This window comes from Muscardinus avellanarius (assembly GCF_963383645.1).
Source record: "Muscardinus avellanarius genome assembly, chromosome: 22".
NCBI lineage: Eukaryota > Metazoa > Chordata > Mammalia > Rodentia > Gliridae > Muscardinus > Muscardinus avellanarius.
Genome location: NC_137808.1, coordinates 1,332,285 through 1,351,387, shown reverse-complemented (window position 1 = coordinate 1,351,387; position 19,103 = coordinate 1,332,285). Strand labels below are relative to the sequence as shown.

Sequence of the window (19,103 nt, the reverse complement as noted above, 5' to 3'; positions counted from 1 at the left end):
GACCTCAGAGAGGCCGGGAGGCTTCAGACCCAACAGCAAAGTCCCTTCTCTCAGCTCCACCAGGGCAGCTACACAGCTGCTCAGAAGAGACGTGGCCCCAGAGAACTGGGGAGGTCGACACAAAACGTCAGCATTACCTCTGCACGGCAGAAAATCAGCTCGGCGACACCTCAGCTCACCTGTCCCCTCTCTGGCCCAACGGGGCCACCACCGCGATCGTGAGGCAGCCAGTCATCTTTCTGGGTCTCTCAGGAGAGCGAGGCATCCCCTCAAGTGGGGAACCGTCTGGATGCGTGACAGTCAAGGGTAGAAAGACCCAGGGGAAGGGGCATTTCCGTTAGCCTCCTGGTTCTCCATCACCACGTTCGTGAACTGCGTGCGAGTCTCACCACCAGGCCACGAGAAGTCCCGCATTTGTGCCTCCTGATCAAGAAAGAAGGGTACCCAACCAAGGCACTCCAGGGGATGCCAACAGAGAAGGCCTCCCTTTGTGTACCCCAAAACCAGTCCGAAATGTCTATAAGGCAGATCTCTGAACTGCTGGTTCCAGCCGGTAGCCAAGGGATGGCTTGATTTCCTGTGTCACTCCGACTTCTTCCTTGGAGAGAAACCTTTTGTACCTCGGGAATCCATGTCCCTCCTGACCCCTAGCCTGGCGACTTCAGAGGAAAAAGACTCCCCCCTAGTCTAATTCCCAAGCCACGGTTCCCTCCAAGTGCGCTGTCTGTCCAGGGTTCAAAAGGCGCTTCGAGGTGAGATATCATTAGCACTGAAAACACAACGAAAGGCAAGAATTTTTCAGAGAATCCCACAGCTCAGAGCAGCTCTTCTAGAGGAAGAGGGGTTGGGAGGGAGTTAGGGAGGGAGAGTGAGGTCAGTAGCACAGCTTGTTCTCAATTTTTTTTCCAAGAAAGGTCTTTAGCGGTGGCCAGGCCCCAAGAGGCCCAGGAAACTAGACCAGGAATCGTCTTTGGTCAGTTTTAAATGAACATCTTGCTGGTTCATTTCTAAAACAGACTGAACATCGGTTATACATAAAGACAAAAGGCTTGACCTCGAGGTTAAGTCAAGAATTAAGAAATCGCTCCGTGAAGCCAAACAAACAAAACATTTGCTGTTGTTTTTAAATGCCCGTTATCAACTAACTGATCGATACGGCGTTCGATCATGGTGACGAACAAGTCGGTAAACACCACTTCCCCTTGTACAACTGGCTATATCGAGGACTACTAACTAGGTTACTACATGCCCCCCACACTCTCTGTACACTTAGGTTTTCCGGTATTGGATTTTACATTGATCTATCTACGAGGTGCTAAGATTTGGTGAGTGGCATTGGCGTTTTAAGAAAATTACAGTTTCACATTTGAACAGTTACTTCCCAGCATTTAAGCAAATACGGCAATAGATAGTGGACCAAAACAGGCAGGAGTCAGGATGGGAAGCCAATGTTCATGGACACAGACGGGCCGAGACATGCGTGCTTTGGGGGGCGGGGGCAGGAAAAGTGTCTTCCGTGGGCCCTGCTCAGGGGACTCAGTCACCACCTGTGTGTGTGCATCTCCCTAAGCGAGAACTTGCAAGCCACACCCCAACGGGGGGGGGGATAATAGATGCTCAACTAAGGCGACTCTGGGAAAGGCAGGTCTGTTTTCAGGAGGGAAAAATGGAAGCAGGCATTTCAGAGAAAAGCCCACATAGCCCGATGGGTCTGTGTGCATCTGGCAAGACCTGTCTACTGGGATCTTTGCTTTTCATCTGATATTCATGGCAGAAAGAGGTGACATTTTGCCAGGGAGGTGACTGGGTTTAAGGTCTGGGGTATCTCTGGGGAAAAGTGAGAAGTCTCCTATCCGTGGCTGGGGAGCAGAGCATCTTTGCAAATGAGTGATGTCCAGGACCCACATCATCTGTCAAATCCTGGGCAGGTTCCAGCTCCCGTAACCCCAGGCCTTAGTCTCCCTGACTACAATGTGCGACGGGAACATCTCTGTATACCCAAAGGAAGAGGACCTTCCGTGCTCAAAGCGGGACAGGAAGGTTTGGAGACTCTAGGACACAGGAGGAAGGTCCCATTCACCAGGCCTCTCCCTGGTATGCCTGGCATGCTACATTGGACCCTATTTTTGGTGGGGAGGGCTACTGGGCATTGAACCCAGGAGGTTTTCTACCTCTGAGCTAAATTTCCAGCACTATTTTACAACTGAGCAGGGTTTTGCTCAGTTGCTGAGCGCCTTGCTAAGTTCTGAGGCTGGCCTCCGACATGTGATCTGTCTCAGCCTCCCAAACACCAGCACTACAGACCTGTGCCACCGCACCCAGCGCGTTGTATCCTTACCAGTCCTAAAGCAAGGGGTATGGCTTACCACCACCACACCCCCAGGGACCAGACACGCTAGGCCTGTACCCCGGGGGCAAGTTTACTGTTAATGGAGGACCAGAGGACAGAGCAAACTTATTCCTATGCAAAGAGATACTAATGATAGTGTTACAGATATCCAGGGCTTTAGTAGGCTGGTAGGGAAATGCTACCGGCCATTTCTCAAGTGCCATTAGGGGTTCCCAAAAGAATGTCTGGGGGCTGAGGATGGGGATACAGCTCAGTGATACCTAATAATAACCACCAGAGCAAGAGCGTCAATACCCTTTCCAGTTTACCTAGCTTGCTTGCTCACATTTGATCTTTACTGGCTTCACGTTATGGGGAAGAAAAAGGAGGCTCGCTGGGCATGACCGTATAACACCTGCCATCCCAGTACTCGGGAGGGAGGCTGAGACAGGAGGATCGCAGGTTCGAGGCCAGCCCCAGCAATTTACCAAGGCCCTCAGCAAATTAGGGAGACCCTGTTTCCAAATGAAAAGGGGTGTAGCTCAGAGGTAGAGCGCACCTGGGTCTGAGGCCCAGTACCAGAAAAAAAAAAAAAAAAAGAAAAAACTAGAGATACTGGAGAAGATGAAGTGGCGGCTCCAGGTCACACTATTCCTACGTGGTGGTAGATGAGACTCAAGATCTTGAATTAGGGTCCAAACCTCAGAGAGGCCAGGGGAGAGTGAATAGGTGAAAACAGAGGACAGACCCTGGGCTTGGCACAAGAGGGACGAGCAGAAGCGGTCCTGTTAGGGTCAGGCTGGCCTGCGTTCTGCTCCCCTGAAACCGTCCACTCTAGAAAAGAGGGGTCAACAGAGGCGGGGGAAGGCCCTTTACGGCGGAGATGCCGAGCCTCGCTCCCCTCCTTGCAAACCCCGCACCCCACTTCTAGCACCACGTTGTCTTCTACGTCAAACGCTCTGGAGGGCCGGAGAAGGACAGGCGGGCGGGAGGCTATTTCACCTGCAGCGGCTCCAGCGGGGAGCTCTCCGGCGCAGGACCCCGAGGATCGCCCGCCCGCTCAGCCTGGGGTCTGAACCCGGCGCGATCCCGGGGAGACGACAATGTGAGCCCAAGCCTCTGCCTGGTTAGCTCCCGATCACGGCATCATTAGTGGGACGAGGAAAAGGACAAATTAAATATTTCAAAGGTGGTGTCAGTTAGACCTCTGTAGTCACCACAGGTTGACTCCTACAGCGCTTCTAGGACTGGAACGCTTTCCCTCCGCTGTATTTTTGTTTCCTGTTTCCCCATCACAGGCAAGACTGAGCTACAGTCGGGTTCAGTCCCCCCCCTTCCACAAAGACCAGGACGCTAGGGTCGGGTATCTTCCCGTCAACTTCCTGCCATGCCTTGGGGGGCCCGGCTGACCTTTGGCCTCCAGTGGAAGGGCGGGGCCTCGGGTGCATGGAGGGTCTTTCTCCCAAGGGCTCCCCGCTTCCGGGAGCAGGCTGCCCCGCCCCTCCCTCGGGAGCGGGCTGTGTGGAGGGCCGCGGTTTCTGGAGACACCCGGAGACTGCTTTTGTGTTTCTGCAGGTCAGTGGTATATTGCTTCATTCACAATTATTGTGGGGCCTCAAAGTTCTCCCAGAGAAGTCCCTGCACATCCCACCAAAAACTCAGCGGGAGATGTTTGGTGGCATGGATCTGAGGTAAATCTAAGTTTCATAAAAAGAAAAAGGAGACACTATATACATTTAGCATGTGTGTTTGTCCAGATCGAGTTATATGTATAGAGATGCATAAATATATATATATATACACACACACACCGACAGACGCATACATACATATATCTGCGTATATATGCACAGTGTACACACATCTGTATACACATCTGTAGAGAGAATGTGGAGAGAACTGTTTTTCCAGTGATGATCCGCAGGAGAAGCCACGGAGCCTCCTCCCGGGAGACGCTGGGCCCGGGCGTCCCCAGGCACGCAGGTCCCTTTCTTTGCACAGGAGGACTCCCGTGTTGAGTGTGAGCTGCAGCTGGCTGGTGTCTGGCCGCCCTCTCTGCGCAGACACGCTTCCTCCCCGGCTGACCTCGGGAGGCCAGGATCGCCGGGGGGAGCGAGCGGCTGCGGCCACCCAGGCCAGCCCGGGGCCCAGCCGAGACGCTGGTCACATGGTACCTGACTTGTCCGCGGAGCTGTTGGGGAGCATCTTCTCGGTGGGTGTCACGGCCGGGCTGCCCAGCCCTGAGCTGCTGCTGCTGCTGCTAGACCGGTGCTGGACCGCGGGCCGCACGGGCCGCACGGGGGGCGGGCGCAGCTGGGCGCCGGCCAGGCGGGCCGACAGGGCCGGCTTGAAGGTGCTCATCATCTCCGTGGACGAGCTGCTGCTGCGCCGCAGAGCGGCGTCGGGGTCTCGGATGACGATGGTGTGCAGGGGGCTGGCGGGCTCTGAGCTGGCGGGGCCCGGCGGGTTCTTCAGGGGCTCCAAGGTATCCAGGACCACGTCGGGCGCCTGCTTGGCCGTGTTCCGGATCTCCAGCTCCCGCAGCTCGTGCAGAGCCGTGCTCATGGTCTTCTCGATGTCCTGGGGAAGGAGAGGGTGCGGAGTCAGCGGGAGTCCTGGAGCTGGAGGCTTCCTGCTCTGCTAACCAGCAGGGGCCCTTCTTGGGGAGGGTCTGCCGGAAGCCTCATGGCCTGGTTGGAGACTAAATCCCTAGCTTGGCCCATAATCAATAGGGAATCAACGTGGGTAGCCCTTGAACGTTTTCCTGCAGAGGAGGTCAGCTGTTAAAATTTTGGTTTTTGGTACTGGGAACTTGATCCCAAGAGCATTCTTCCTCCAAAGTACACCCAGCCCTATATTTTTTCTTTTTCTCTCCCTTTCTTCCTTTCCTTTCCTTTCCCTTCCTTCCTTCCTTCCTCCCTTTCTTTCTTTTGTGGTACTACAGATGGAACCCAGGGGCATTCTACCTCCAAGCCCTATTTTTTATTCTTTATTTTGAAACAGGATCTCACTGAGTTGCAAAGGGCCTCACTAAGTAGCTGAGGCTGTCCACGAACCGCAGTCCTCCTGTCTCAGCCTCCCAAATGCTGGGATGACAAGCGTGCGCTACCATGCCTGACTCCCCCCCGCCCCCGGCCCTATTTTATTTCTTCTCTTGAGACGGGGTCTCCCTGAGTTGCTCAGAGTCTTACCAAGTTGCTGAGGCTAGCCACGAATCTGCGATCCTCCTATCTCAGCCTCCGAAGTACTGGGATTACTTACAGGTGTGTGCGACCACACCTGGCTCCTTTCTGCTTTCTTGAGAGACTATGTAAACCTGGCTAACAACTAACATCAACTTTTATGCTGACATTGTTTGATCCCTGGACCCATAACATGGGCAATGTTAAGAAGTGGCCTTTCTCTAAAAGGACCAGTTGTGGGCTTCTCCGCAGGAAGGGCGAGAAGGTGGTCTCTTGCCTAGGCCGCAGGGATGAGGCTTGTTTTCCAAGGATGCCCCAGCACCCCAAACCTCCAGGAAGTAAACACCCTATCGCCCTCACCGCTCACCCTACTTGTTCCAATCCGGTGAAGCTGGAAGACGAAACTTCCCTGAGTGTTACTGTCTCCTCTGCATGACCTCCCGACCTCGCCATTGCTTCCACCCCACCCTGGCCAGTGTGAGCCAGAAAGACAGAACTCTCAGAGAAAGAAGAGCGAGGGGTTTAGGCTGGAGCCTTGCGTTAGTCTGAGAAGTGACCCAAGGGACAGAGCAGGTAAGGCAGTCACTCATCCCCTCCTCCCAATGACATCTTCCCACTATTTTTGTGTCTGTGTGGTACTGGGAATGGAACCCCGGGGCGTTCTACCTCTGAGCTACAACCCCAGCCCTATTTTTTTATTCTTAAACAGGGTCTTGCTAAATGCTGAGGCTGGCTTCGAACCTGAGGTCCTCCAATATCAGCCTCCCACACACTGGAATTACAGGTATACGCCACCATACCAGGCTACCCCACTCTCTGAAGCCCACAGCCGGTGCTGAGCAGGCTGGCGGCCGTCTAGGGCCCTTTGGGCTATGGATATACACACTGTCTACCATGAGTTCCTATTTGACCTCTGCCAGCGAAAAGGGCTCTTGACTGAGCTATCAAATTAAGAGTGTGTAGATATCTTTGTACACGGAGAACATGAATTGACAGGGGACTTGCAAGATGCCACATGGATAGAGATGAAAGACGTCCATGGAGTACAAAGGCACACGCCTGCATTCCCAGCGATTCAGAGCCTGGGTCAGGAGGGTCACAGGTTCAAGGCCAACCTATGCAACTTAGCAAAACCCTCAGCAACTTAGGGAGGCCCTGTTTGTCTCAAAAATTTACAACTTAAATAACTTAAAAAGGGTGGCGGTATAGCTTGAAGGTAGAACAGCCCTGGGTTCACTCTCCAGTACAAAAAAAGTGCTTGCAGATAAGCTGTTCGCCGTCGCGCCACCCTTCCCCAAACTTTTTTAACCACATGGATGGCCCAAGGAGCTGGCCCGCTGTGAGAACTGCTTTTAGAGGCGAGGCCCAAGGCTGCGCTTGACTCTCCATGTGCTGGACCCCAGGGCCAGGCCTGGGGTAGCCCACCTCCATCAAGACCAGGACAGCATCCACCCAGGGTGTGCCCAGGATGCTCCCCTTTGAGGTGAGAGGACCAGCCGCCTTGGCTTGATTCCTGCCAAGGATCTAGGGATCCCATGGAGTAGATACCAGGCCTCAGGCCCTGAGGCTGTGAGCAGGCAGCCTGGCCACTGGGGGCGCTGTTTCTGTGCGTAGCGCCCCTGGAGAGCTTTCCCCGGACTCAGCTCTCAGCTAAGACCCAGCTCGCTGCCTCTGCACTCCCTCCCCCTGCCTTTCTCTTCTCTTCTCCTCTCTTCTCTCTCTCTCTCTCTTTTTGTACTGGGGATTGAACCCGGGGGGGGGGGCATTATTATTCTAACTCTAACTCTGAGCTATGCTTGCAGCCATTTTTGGACTTTTTACTTGGAATCAGGGTCTCACTAGATTTCTGAGTCTCATTAAGTTGCTGAAACCGGCCTCAAACCTGTGATCCTCCTGTCTCAGCCTCCCAAGTACTTGGATGACAGAAGGGTGCCACTGTGCCAGGCTGGGCCTATTGCTCTTTATGAACCCCAAGCCCGAGTGCCACTCGAGGGGGGTGTCGCTCTCTCTAAAGTGAGCACTGTGCGGGCACGGCGAGCTCTACTGGGGCCTGTGCTGTCCTTTCAGGGCCAGGCATGGCGACGGGCACATAGTAGATGCCCCATCTCTGTGTATTGCTAATAAATAAGAGGAATGGAAGACGGACGGATGGAAAAACAGACAGATGGATAAAATGAACTCAATCAATCGTAGCTTCTTGCAGAGTCCCACCACTGCCCCGGCCCCACGGCCCAGCCAATCCCAGCCCCAGCTCTAGACACTGGGGAGGGTTTTCAGCCTCTAGAGAACACCCAAGCTGTCCGCACCCAGTTGGTGCCCTCGACCTCCCCGAGGAGGGCCCAGCCAGGGGAGAGCAGCCAGCTCGTGCTCTCCTGTGGCTCCCCACAGGCTGGTGCCCGCCCCGCCGCCCTCTGGGGGATGTCAGCTGGCCCTTACTTCTGCCAGGGCTTCAGCCTCCAGGGATTTGTGGTCCCCCAGGCTGCTGTGCCTGGTGGAGCCGCAGCCAGACCTCACGGAGTGCCCTTCCGAGAGCGCCTTCTTGTCAGGGTAGTTGATGCTGCCCGCGCTGCCGAACGTTGCCATCCTCCTCTTCTCGGGGCTCTCCATCCTCCCCCGGGTGAGAGGGATTTTGTGGGGGCTGCTGGGGCAGGCGGCAGCCCGGGGTGGAGTGTCTATGCTGGGGCCCAGGCCCCGCGGTGGGCTGTGTGTGTCGCCCCCGCTCCGGCGCCTGGGGATGGCTGCTCCGTCCGATCGTAAACGCACTCTGCAAAGGAGCCAGGGACAGGGGATGGGGGCACGGGGCAGAAGTCAACCCCGGCAGGTCTCAGAAAGGGTCAGCCCACCCCCAACGGCACACGCTAACTACATACTAGGCCGGGGGGGGGGCACAGTAAAGCCTTTCGGCCTTGCAAAGAGGCCAGCTAGGCCCACGCAGAGGCAGGTGGTCTCATCTGCTCCCAGGGAGGGGTTCTGTGCCCAGCTGCTGCTTACAAACCAATCCTGTCTGCGCCCTAAGTCAGGGACAGAAACGTCCCAACCTGGAGCTACTGTGCTGATTCTCAGCCACACCCACAACGCCTTCTGAGCTTTTTCCATTTTTGTGACTCAATAAACGTTTTTTTCTTAGTATCGGAGGTTGAACCCAGAGACATCCTACCTCCAAGCTATGCCCCAACCCTATTCTTTTTTATTTATTTATTTGGAACTGGGGTTGAACCCTGAGGCATTCTACTTCTGAGCTATACTCCCAGCCCTATTTTATTCTTTATTTTGAAACAGGGTCTCACTAAGTTGCAGAGGGTCTAAGTAAGTAGCTGAGGCTGGCCATGAACCTGGGGTCCTCCTGTCTCAGCCTCCCAAGTACTGGGATTACAGGCGTGAACCACCACACCTGGCTACTGTGTTTTTCTTATTTAAAAACAGGTTCTAAGTTGCTGAAGCTGACTTCAAGCCTCCCAAGTACTGGGACTACAGGGATGTGCCGCCATGCCCCACTTCTAATGGGCTTTTTTATTTTGTGTGTGCGGTGCTAGGGATTGAACCCAGGGCCATTCTACCTCTGAGCTATACTCCTAGTCCTGTTATTTTTTAATTATTATTATTTTAGTTTGAAACAAGGTCTCACTAAATTGTGGAGGGCCTCACCCAATTGCTGAGGCTGGCCGCAAACCTGCAATCCTCCTGCCTCAGCCTCCCAAATACTGGAATCACAGGCGTGCGCCACCACGCCCAGCTCCAATAGGCTTCTAATTGGTCACCATGGAGGCTTGACTGGACCAAAAAGTCACCAGCACCCCACAGGCACGAGAGGGCCCCTGGGAACCGAGCCCCTGTTCATGGTTGTCACTGGACTCTGTCTTCCCAGATGAGGCTAGATCCAAGTGGCTTTTCAGACAGTGAAAAGTAGTCATTTGCAAGCAAATGTCACCTTTGGGGCTGAGCCTCTAGGGCATCTGGCTGTTTTCTGCCCCAGGGAGGCTGGGGAAGGGCGAGCCCGTGTCTTTCACCTGCTTGCTGTCCCGTGTCATTTCGGATGATCTCAGATGGTGTGATAGCCCTTGCCCACCTACAACGTGGGTTTAGAGCCCCTTGAGGGTAGAAGGTTTTGCCGCACCCTGGTGAGGGGCTGCCGGAGGCCTGGCATGCGGGGAGTGGAGTGAGGGGAGGGATCTGGCCCAAGGTGACAGGGGAGCCTCAGAGCCGATATCCCCAGCCAAGCTAAGCAGACCTGTGGGTGCCCCCGACAGGACCAAGCAGGCGCTGGAGAGGAAGAGGCTGGAGAGAGAGAGGAGAGAACAGAGAGAGCCGAGCCCGCGGCAGGAGAAGCCGCGCTCTCCCAGGAGTCTGGTTCCTTCACCGACGCGCCCAGCCTCCTGCCCTCCACCCTATCATCATCGGCCACAGCGCCCCCGGCTGCCCGCTGAGCTGAACAGAGGATGCTGAAAACAGTAGACCCTTCGCACCACACCTGATTTCTCTGTGGGCAAACACCTGCCAGCGTGGGCCAGTCACATGACCCTTCCCCTGGGCACAAGGGCGTGGTGGTATTTTGTAACCGATGGAAGACAGAGCAGCGAGAAGCTGTCTTCCTTTCCTTTTCTTCAGGTTTCCTTTATTTTTGGCGAGGTTTTTTGGGGGGAGGGGTTTCTTGGTGCTGGAGAGTGAACTCAGAGGCGTTCTACCTCAGAGCTATACTCCCAGCCCTTTTATATTTTTTGTTTTTCTACGTTTTTATTTTGCTTTTGTTTTTGTTTTGGTGGCACTGAAGAATAAACCCAGGGGCATTCTACCTCGGAGTTACAGTTCTAGCCTTTTTTTATTTTTTATTTTATTTTTGTGGTACTGAGGAATGAACCCAGGGGACTTCTACCTCTGAGCTACACTCCCAGCCTGATTTTTTTTTTTTTGAGACAGGGTCTCACTAAATTGCTGAAGCTGGACGCAAACCCGTGATCCTCCTGTTTCAGCCTCCCAAGGACTGGGATTACAAAGGTGCACCACTACATCTGCCCCTTATTTATTTATTTATTTATTTATTCGTTATTTATTTATTTTGTGGGGCTGGGAATGGAACCTAGAGGCCTTCTACCTCTGGGCTATAATCCCAGACCTATTTTACATTTTATTTGGAGACAGGGTCTCTTAAACCAGCCGAGGCTGGCTTTGAACCTGTACGATCCTCCTGTCTCAGCCTCCCAAGCGCAGGGATGACAAACGTGCGCCACCACGCCCGGCATGGCCCTTATTAATTAAAAAAAAAAAAAAAAAACATATACTTTGGACTGCACCTGTTCTCGGAACTACGTGAGTGGCTCTGGCTGGTAGAAAAGTCTTGTGACACCATCTGGCCCACACAGAGGGGTGGAAAATTGACAACTCAGCTCCCACCAGAGACGTGGGGGCATCACAGAGGCAATGTCCCCGCCGTGACAGCAGGTGTGTGACTTCTGCTTACCTACTTCTTCTCAGGGGACACCGTACAGCTCTGGCTTTCAACAGAAAGCTGTGAGGTGGTGCAGGACTTGGAGAGGAGGAGGAGAGATACTTGCCAGTTCCTCTCTAGTTTATGAGGAGGGGTAGTACTTAATTTTGGTACTGGGGATTGAACACAGGGTCATTTTGTGTCCAAGTTACACCATGTCGCCCTATTTCCCGGCTTAATTTTTATTGGGAAGCGGGGTCTTGCTAGGTTGATGAAAATATCACTACTTGCTGACGCTAGCCTCCAACCTGTCATCCTCCTGCCTCAGCCTCCCAAGTGCCCAGATTACAAGCATGTGCCACTACACCCAGCTTCATGTATTATTACAAATAAAAAGCACTTATTTCCCAACATACGTCTTTCTCTCCTATGGGCACCCTTGCTTCTCCCAATTCACACCAGGACAGACATGACATCAGCAAGAAAAAAAATGAACCGCGTGTCCTACCGGCCCATCACCCCCCCGAAGCCGTAATCCGAGATATGCTCCGTGGGGGACTGGAGGTCATTCTTGGAGGAAGCCTTGTCATCCAGGAGTGGCCCGCTGCTGGCCTCGCTGTCCGCCTTCTGGCTCAGGCTGTCGGAGAAGGCGTCGTCCCTGGGAGGAGAGAGGTGTGAGCCAGAGGGGCCCTCCCTTTGGGGACCCTGGGACTGTTAGCTATGGCTAACTGCGCCCACCACTGGGACCGGGGAGGGCCGCGTCCACACTGCGTCCGCCCGCCGCAATGCTGCTGGAGCCAGATTGCTGGCCTGAGACTCCTGCCCCAGCAGGCCTGACCCGCCCTCCCCGTCTGACTCTCTCAGGCTGGAAACGTGTTGGAGAAATGGGAGCGGCAGCCCCAAGCTGAGGGAAGTGCTGAGTGCTGAGTACCTGCGGGGCTCAGAGAGGTGGTTTGGGGCTAAGGGAGCATGAAGAGGAGTCCCATCTCTCCTTCACATCGGGGTGTGAGGCAATTGTGAGGCAGCCTGAGCTCCTGGGAGCCCTGCCAGCCTCCTTCCAAGCTCTTTCTCTCCTGGTAACTGGTCCCTGACCTTAGAGGCCTGGGGATCTAGGGGGCTCCCCAGGGCCCACCACTACAGAGTTGCTCTCTCTCTCTCTCCCTCTCTCCCCCCTCTCTCTCATACTGGGGATTAAACCCAGGGGCATTCTACCTCTGAGCTACATTCCCAACCTATTTTATTTTTGAAACAGGGTCTCATCAAGTTGCAAAGAGCCTCACTAAGTAGCTGAGGCTGGCAGTGAACCTGCGATCCTCCTGTCTCAGCCTCCCAAGTACTGGGATTACAATGCCTGGCTCTTTTACTCATTTTGATACTGGAGATTGAACCCAGAAGCATTCTACCTTTGAGCCATACGCCCAGCTTTTTTTACTTTTCATTTGAAAACGAGGTCATACTAAGTTGCTCAGGCTGGCCTCCAGCCTATGGCTCAGCCTCCCAAGTACAGGTGGACACCACCGCACCCAGCCGCGACATTCCTCTCACCACCTGCTTGGCCTTGGCCTTGGCCTCTGGCTCAAACGCATCAAGACACGGGCTTTGGGTGCCCTTCCCGGGAGGTTTAGCGTGGTACTGCTTCCAAAATACATCAGTCCCTCTGGGCCTAACCACAGAATGAAGCGCATGCGTGCTCAGGACCCGAGTGTCAACTTTGCTGCCTGGCAAAAGGGGGGACTTCTGATGGGAGAAACTTCTTTTTTAACCCCTGAAATTATCAAAATGGCACTCCCCTAACTGGAAACCAGGACTTCTGTGTTTCTGCCCATTCCTTTCGGGTCTCCTCTGGGTTGTAGAAGGGTGGACAGCTAAGAGGTGGACAAGTGGAGACGCACGGAAGGACCCAGCTGTGGATCAGGATGGCAGTGTGGAGGCCCCAGCACTGTCTCTGAGCATTCCGGAGGATAAACAGTTTGCTTACTTGTCAAATGAACTACCACTTCAAGAGAAATTAGATATACCCAATCCTGGCAGATCATCAAACATATATACCAGGGAGAACAAACTGTCAGCACACGACCCAGCCCTCCTTCCGCACGCCCGCTACAGACATCACTCATCGATTACCGTATTCACCAAAGGATCCCGTTTCCCACTCACATGTCCTGTACGACTATGTACTGGTGAGGGATGAGTCCGTCCACACCATTGTGACGGCCCTCCCACCAGTCCTCGGAAGCACGGTGGTACAGGAGCAGCGAGGCCCCCTTCTTGAAGGACAGCTCGCGGGGGGACCGCCCCACGTAGTCAAACTTGGCGATGGCCTCGATCTGCTCCAATTCTGAAAGGGAAGAGGCATCCATGAGGCTGCGGCCGGCCCCATGGTGGGGGCTGAGTCCGCATCGACTGGGAGTAAGAGCACTATTAACTGCCTTAAGCAAAACAATAAAATCTTTTGTCTCTGGGTTGTCCGCAAAAGTTACAAGGCTGACCTTGGCAGGGGAGGCCGGTTGTCACAGCAACTAAGATAAGACGGAGAACACAGAATGCCGAAATTATAGACACCTGCACTTAGAAGGGAAGAAATACACAGACCTCACAAAAGCAATGACCGATTTAAAAGATAAAAGAGCGGGCTGCATGGACCCAACATCGATGACTGACAACATAAAATAGCTAAAGCCTTAAAGCCTTTACACTTTAAAAATAGTTAAATCCCCGTGTCTTTCTTTTTCTTATTATAAAACAGGCTTTCAACGTAGAAAGTAACTGCTGGCAGATCGAGGCTAGCAATGCTGAGGCTTACCCAAGGACACAGGTGGCCAGCACAGGCGTTAGACTTTGAGAGTAAAACAAACAAAGAACAATGGGGGCTTCAAACATCACTGTGCAGCCCCCGAGCTTGCTGAACTAGGCGACAGCTTTTGAGCATTGATGTAGACCTGTCTGCTCTTGTGAGGATGGACAAAGACAAGCTAACAAAAAGCCTTACCCAGCAGAGAGAACTGGCAGGCCAGCACCTGCTTTCTGGTGGGTGAAGACTACTGGCTAACAGGATAGGAGCGACAAGATAATGAATTCCTACATAAAGACTCCAGTTTCAAAGGTGACGGGGCCTCACTTCTGAGACACTCCATCACATCTTCCTCCAACAGGGTGTTTTTCCCGATCTGTGCCCTCTTTCTGCCTGTAATAATAAAACCTTGCTTAGGCTTGCAGCAGTTCTAGCTTTTATTTCTTTTATTTCTCTCTCTTTTTTTCTTTGAGGCACTGGGGATTGAACCCAAGGGCATTCTACCTCTGAAATCCACCCCCAGCCCTATTTTTATTTTATTTTTGAAATGGGGTCTCACTGAGTGGCAGAGGGCCTAAGTAGCTGAGGCTGGCTACAAACCTGCCATCCTCCTGTCTCAGCCTCCCAAGTACTGGGATTACGAGCATGCGCCACCACACCCGGCTCTGGCTTTTATTTCTAAATTAGCTGAGAACAAGGACCTACAGTGACATCATCCCAAACTGTAACATCCAGGAGCTTCACTCTGACTGCCCACCTTCTACAGGGCAGCACAGGCAGCAGGATGGGTAAAAACACATGGCTGGGGGCTCAGGACACCGGGGTTTGGGCTCAGGTCTACCCCCTACCACACGCCCTCAGGAAGCTGGCCAGTTCTTTAGATGTCCAGTGGAAGCAGACATACCAGGTACTTACTTTCCACTGACTTTCTTTTTTATTTTTATATATTTATTTTTGTGTTTGTGATATTGGGGATTGAACCCAGGAACATTCTACCTCCGAGCTATTTATTTTTATTTTTATTTACCCCCAACCCTATTTATTTTTATTTGGAAATAGGGTCTCACTAGGTTGAGTCTTGCTGTTTGCTGAGGCTGTCCTTGAACCTGCGATCCTCCTGTCTCAGCTTCCCAAGGACTGGGATTACAGGTGTGCACTACCACACCCGGCTTCCACTGCCCTTCTTGTTCTCAATATTTTTTATACTTCTTAAAAAACACCATTCAAGCCAGGCATGGTGGCACACACTTGTAATCCCTGTGAAGACAGCCTCGCTGGCTTAAGAGACCCTGTTTCCAAATAAAAAATATAAAAATAGGTCTGAGAGTATAGCCTGGAGGTAGAAGGGCTCCATTCACAGTACCACCAAAAAAAAAAAAAAAAACATTCAAAGACATTTCTTTTTCTTTTACATCTTAACACAAATTCTGGTTCTATTTTTGTTTTGTTTGTTTGTTCATTTGTTAGTTTTTGTGGTACTGGGGGTTGAACCCAGGGGCATTCTACCTCTGAGCTACATATACCCCCCAACCCTATATTTAACTTTTTATTTTGAAATGGGGTCTTGCTAAGTTGCTGAGAGTGTCATTAAATTACTGAGGCTGGCCTTGAACCTGCAATCCTCCTGGAATTACAGACATGTGCCACCATGCCTGCCTGAGGCCCTGTGTGTGTGTGTGTGTGTGTGTGTGTGTGTGTGTGTGTGTAGCACCGGGGGTGGAACACCCAGGGATGTTTTACCTCTGAGCTACTCCCAGTCCTTCTTTTTTATTTTGAAACAGGGCCTCACTAAATTGTTGAGAACTTCACTAAGTTGCTGAGGCTGGCCACAAACCTGCCATCTTCCTGTCTCAGCCTCCCCAGAACTGGGATGACAGGTATACACCAACACGCCTGGCAAATTAAATCACCTTTGTGACCCCAAGTCCCCCAGGGTGGGCACTGTGCCCACTCTGCCGTAGGGACAAGTCAGCTTGTGTGCAGGGTCCAGCTGCCCTCGACACCAACCCGCCTCTTTTCATGTAGCGTGGGTGGAAGAATCCGGTGCACCCCAGAGCCCAGCGGGCCTTTCTCCCTCTTCATCCTCGTCCTGGGGGTGCCGCTCTTTGGCTCCATGTTCAGGGGTCCCTGGTGCACTGGGGTCACACTCATAATTCAGCAGTGCCACTATGCAGCCTGTGGAGCTGCTGATAATCTAGGGACCGGCTGGGAGAGTCTTGAGGCCCTGTCTCATTAATTTCCACATCCCAGGTCCTACGTAGCGCAGGCTGCATGCAGAGCAGGTCCACAGTGGGCGGCACAGGGGCTGCTTCCTAAGGGCAAGGCACCCAGAAGGATCCCGTGGGCACAGTGAGACATGGTGAGCCCCGAGAGCTGCTGTGCCGCCGTGCTGGGATGTGGTATGCGTCGCCAGGCTTTGCTCGGAGGCCTCCTGGGTCCCCTCCCTCCCAGAGGAGGATGGCCAGGCTGTGGCCGCACTCCCCTCCCCCATGTTACGCACCTTCATCGCTAGTGTGTGGCTCCGTACCATTGTCATGGTCCACTTCATCGATGGTCCCTGGCTCGCTGTGGGGGCTGTCGCTGCAAGGAAACAAATGAAGGGGACTCACTGTGGGGCGGTGGACACTGCTACCCTTGGCCTCCATCCATGCCTGAGGCCTCATCTACCTGGAGCAGGCCCCGTCCCCTATCACCCTATGTGTTCATCTGACCATTCAGGGATCTTCTTAACCAGACACCCCCCCCACTTCCCTGAGTACCCCATCTCGGCTGTCACCTGGCCCTGGTATTAGCTGGTAACTTCTTGGTACCGGTAGTCAGTGATCTGGAACGGTGACAGGAGGTAAAGCCTAAAACAGGTGACTTGAGTGACCAATGGACTGATACTGTTATCATGGGGATGAGTCAGTTATCAGGAGAGAGGACTGAGAACTGGAGAGGACTGATAAAAGCAGTTCAGAGCTCCAGAGTCGGGGTGCACGCCTGGAATCCCAGGACTTGGGGGGCTGAGACAGGAGGATCACAGGTTCAAGGCCAGTCTCAGCAATCCAGAAAGATTCTGTTTCAAATTAAAAAATACAGCCAGGCGTGGTGGCGCACACTTAGAATCCCAGTACTTGGGAGGCTAAGACAAAAGGATCCGGGTTCGCAGCCAGCCTCACCTACTTAGTGAGGCCCTTTGCAACTCAGTGAGACCCTGTTTCAAAATAAAGAATAAAAAATTGGGCTGGGGATGTAGCTCAGAGGTAAAATGCCCCTGGGTTCCATCCCAGTACCCAGTAGATAGATAGATAGACAGGCAGACAGACAGATAGATAGATGATAGATATAGATAGATGATAGATAGATATAGATACATAGATAAAGATATCAATATAGTTGGGAGATGTAGCTTGGAGGTAGAAGACCCAGGTCCAAGAAAGAAAGAAAAAAAGAATCTAGCAAGCAAAAAATACAGAGGGTACCTATCTAGTCAGCCTTCTCCAAGGAGACAACATTCCCAATGCCTTGTAAAGGGCGATGGGGTTTATGGGTTTTACTCTGAAAACTTTCCCATCGCCACCTGGGTAAGGTCCAGAATCTGTACAACAGCTTAGGACTTCCCCTCACCTACTCCCTCTGCCGGTAGAGCTCACCCTCATCACACTGCACTCCTGCCAGAACAAGGCACTTACTCTATGGAAGGCTACACACCTAGACCTTTCTTCACACTCCCCACTGCGCTGGCTCCAGTTCCTAGGAAGCCTTTCCTGAGTGCCCTAGACTGGCCCAGAGGCCCCACTATGGAACTGACTGAGTCCTGTTCCAGCCAAGCGCTCGACACCGGGAACTGTGTGTGTGTGTGTGTGTGTGTGTGTGTGTGTGTGTGTGTGCGCGTGTGTTGTGGATTAAACCCAGGGACATTCTACCTCTAAGCTACAAGCCCCAGCCCTTTTCATTTTTGAGTACAATCAGTGTCTTGCTAAGATGCTGAGGCGCTCCCCAAGTGGCCGGGGTTGGCCTCGCACCTGTGACCCTCCCATCTCAGCCTCCCCAGTCCACGAAGACATGGTGAGCGGCTCCTTACCAATACTCTTCCCCTCCGGTCATACATTTTTCATACACGGGCCCCTCCAGCTCCCGGGGGCTGGGGAAGATGGCCTCGTGGTGGACGATGATGGTTTTGATGACTTCGTTGACGTGCGCCTGGCACGACACAGGGTCCTGCCCGTCAGGGATATGCATGAGGGTGGGCCCGAAGCAGATGGCCAGGTTGTAGGGGTCCATCATGTTCTCGTCGCTATACTGGGAGAGGCTAGGAGGGAGGAGAAGCCCCCAGTCATCTGGGAATGGCGACCCCCCCACACTCTTGACACCTCTGCAGGGGAAAAGGGGGCTCTGCTCAAATCCAGGAGGATTCAGGTCTGCTTAGAAACAGATGTACCTGTGAGGGCCTCGGGGCACCCCTCTCAGACAAGGGCAGGTGGAGGAAGAGCCCCTCGGTCCGATACTCACTGGTTGAGGAAGGCGAAGAGGTATCTCATGACCACGAGGACCACGCGCGGGAGGGTGACGAGGATTTGCTGGATCTGGTGCACCCTCTCAGCTGGGTTCTCCAGTTCTGTAACACAAAGGAGCACTTTGGGGTGCTCTGCATCCTCGGAGAGCGACGAGGCAGGTGTCTGCGGCCCCACCGCTCGTGTGGATGGGTCGGAGGCAACCTGCTGGGCTCTCAGTTCTGGGAACACAGGGAACTCCGCCTGGCCAATCAGAGCATCGCATCCGGGTGTGATGTGGGCCTGGCTTACTCAGAACCAATCAGAGTTGACCCTTGGGCCTCGGTGGGAGCAACTGCTGCCCCAGCCCTCCCTCCGCAGGGATGCTTTTTCTGGCTATAGAAAGAGGATTAGGAGGAGCATCCCCCATCCCTGTGAAAAATGGTCTGGGGCAACTTTATCAGAAACCCCATAAAATTTTAAGAAGCTTATTTGTTTGTTTGTGGTACTAAGGATGGAACCCAGGGGCATTCTACCTCCGAGCTACACCCCCAGACCTATTTTTTATTCTTTATTTTTGAAACAGAGTCTCACTGAGTTACAAAGGGCCTCACTTGGTAGCTGAGGCTGTCCGATAACTACAATCCTCCTGTCTCGGCCTCCTGAATGCTGGGATTACTAGTGTGGGCCACCATGCTCAACAAGAAGTTTGGTTGTTTATCTTGATACTGACAATTGAACCCTTAGCTGAATATTCTACCTCCGAGCTACACCCCCAGCCCTGTTTTTTGTTTTGTTTTGTTTTGTTTTTAAACAGGGTCTCACTAAATTGTTGAGGCTGGCTTCAAACCTGTGATCCTCCAATTTCAGCCTCCCAAGTACTAGAATTACAGGTGAACACCAC

General features: G+C 53.1%; 2 protein-coding genes across 4 annotated transcripts in view; one reads left to right on the top strand and one right to left on the bottom strand.

Moving 5' to 3' along the window:
* The window catches only part of LOC308278394 (CCA tRNA nucleotidyltransferase 1, mitochondrial-like), a gene marked incomplete at both ends in the record, with an annotated part of 995,237 nt that overhangs the window by 7,918 nt on the left and 968,216 nt on the right, over positions 1-19,103 (top strand).
* SRGAP3 (SLIT-ROBO Rho GTPase activating protein 3) overlaps positions 4,493-19,103 on the bottom strand; it is a gene marked incomplete at both ends in the record, with an annotated part of 161,964 nt that continues 147,353 nt past the window's right edge. For all 3 annotated transcript variants that reach the window (XM_080718015.1, XM_080718016.1, XM_080718017.1), the window contains 7 exons: positions 4,493-4,909; positions 7,948-8,275; positions 11,442-11,591; positions 13,091-13,271; positions 16,225-16,304; positions 17,791-18,018; positions 18,219-18,324. In XM_080718015.1, the coding sequence (XP_080574141.1) occupies positions 4,493-4,909; positions 7,948-8,275; positions 11,442-11,591; positions 13,091-13,271; positions 16,225-16,304; positions 17,791-18,018; positions 18,219-18,324 (1,490 nt within the window). The remainder of the gene's footprint in view (positions 4,910-7,947; positions 8,276-11,441; positions 11,592-13,090; positions 13,272-16,224; positions 16,305-17,790; positions 18,019-18,218; positions 18,325-19,103) is intronic.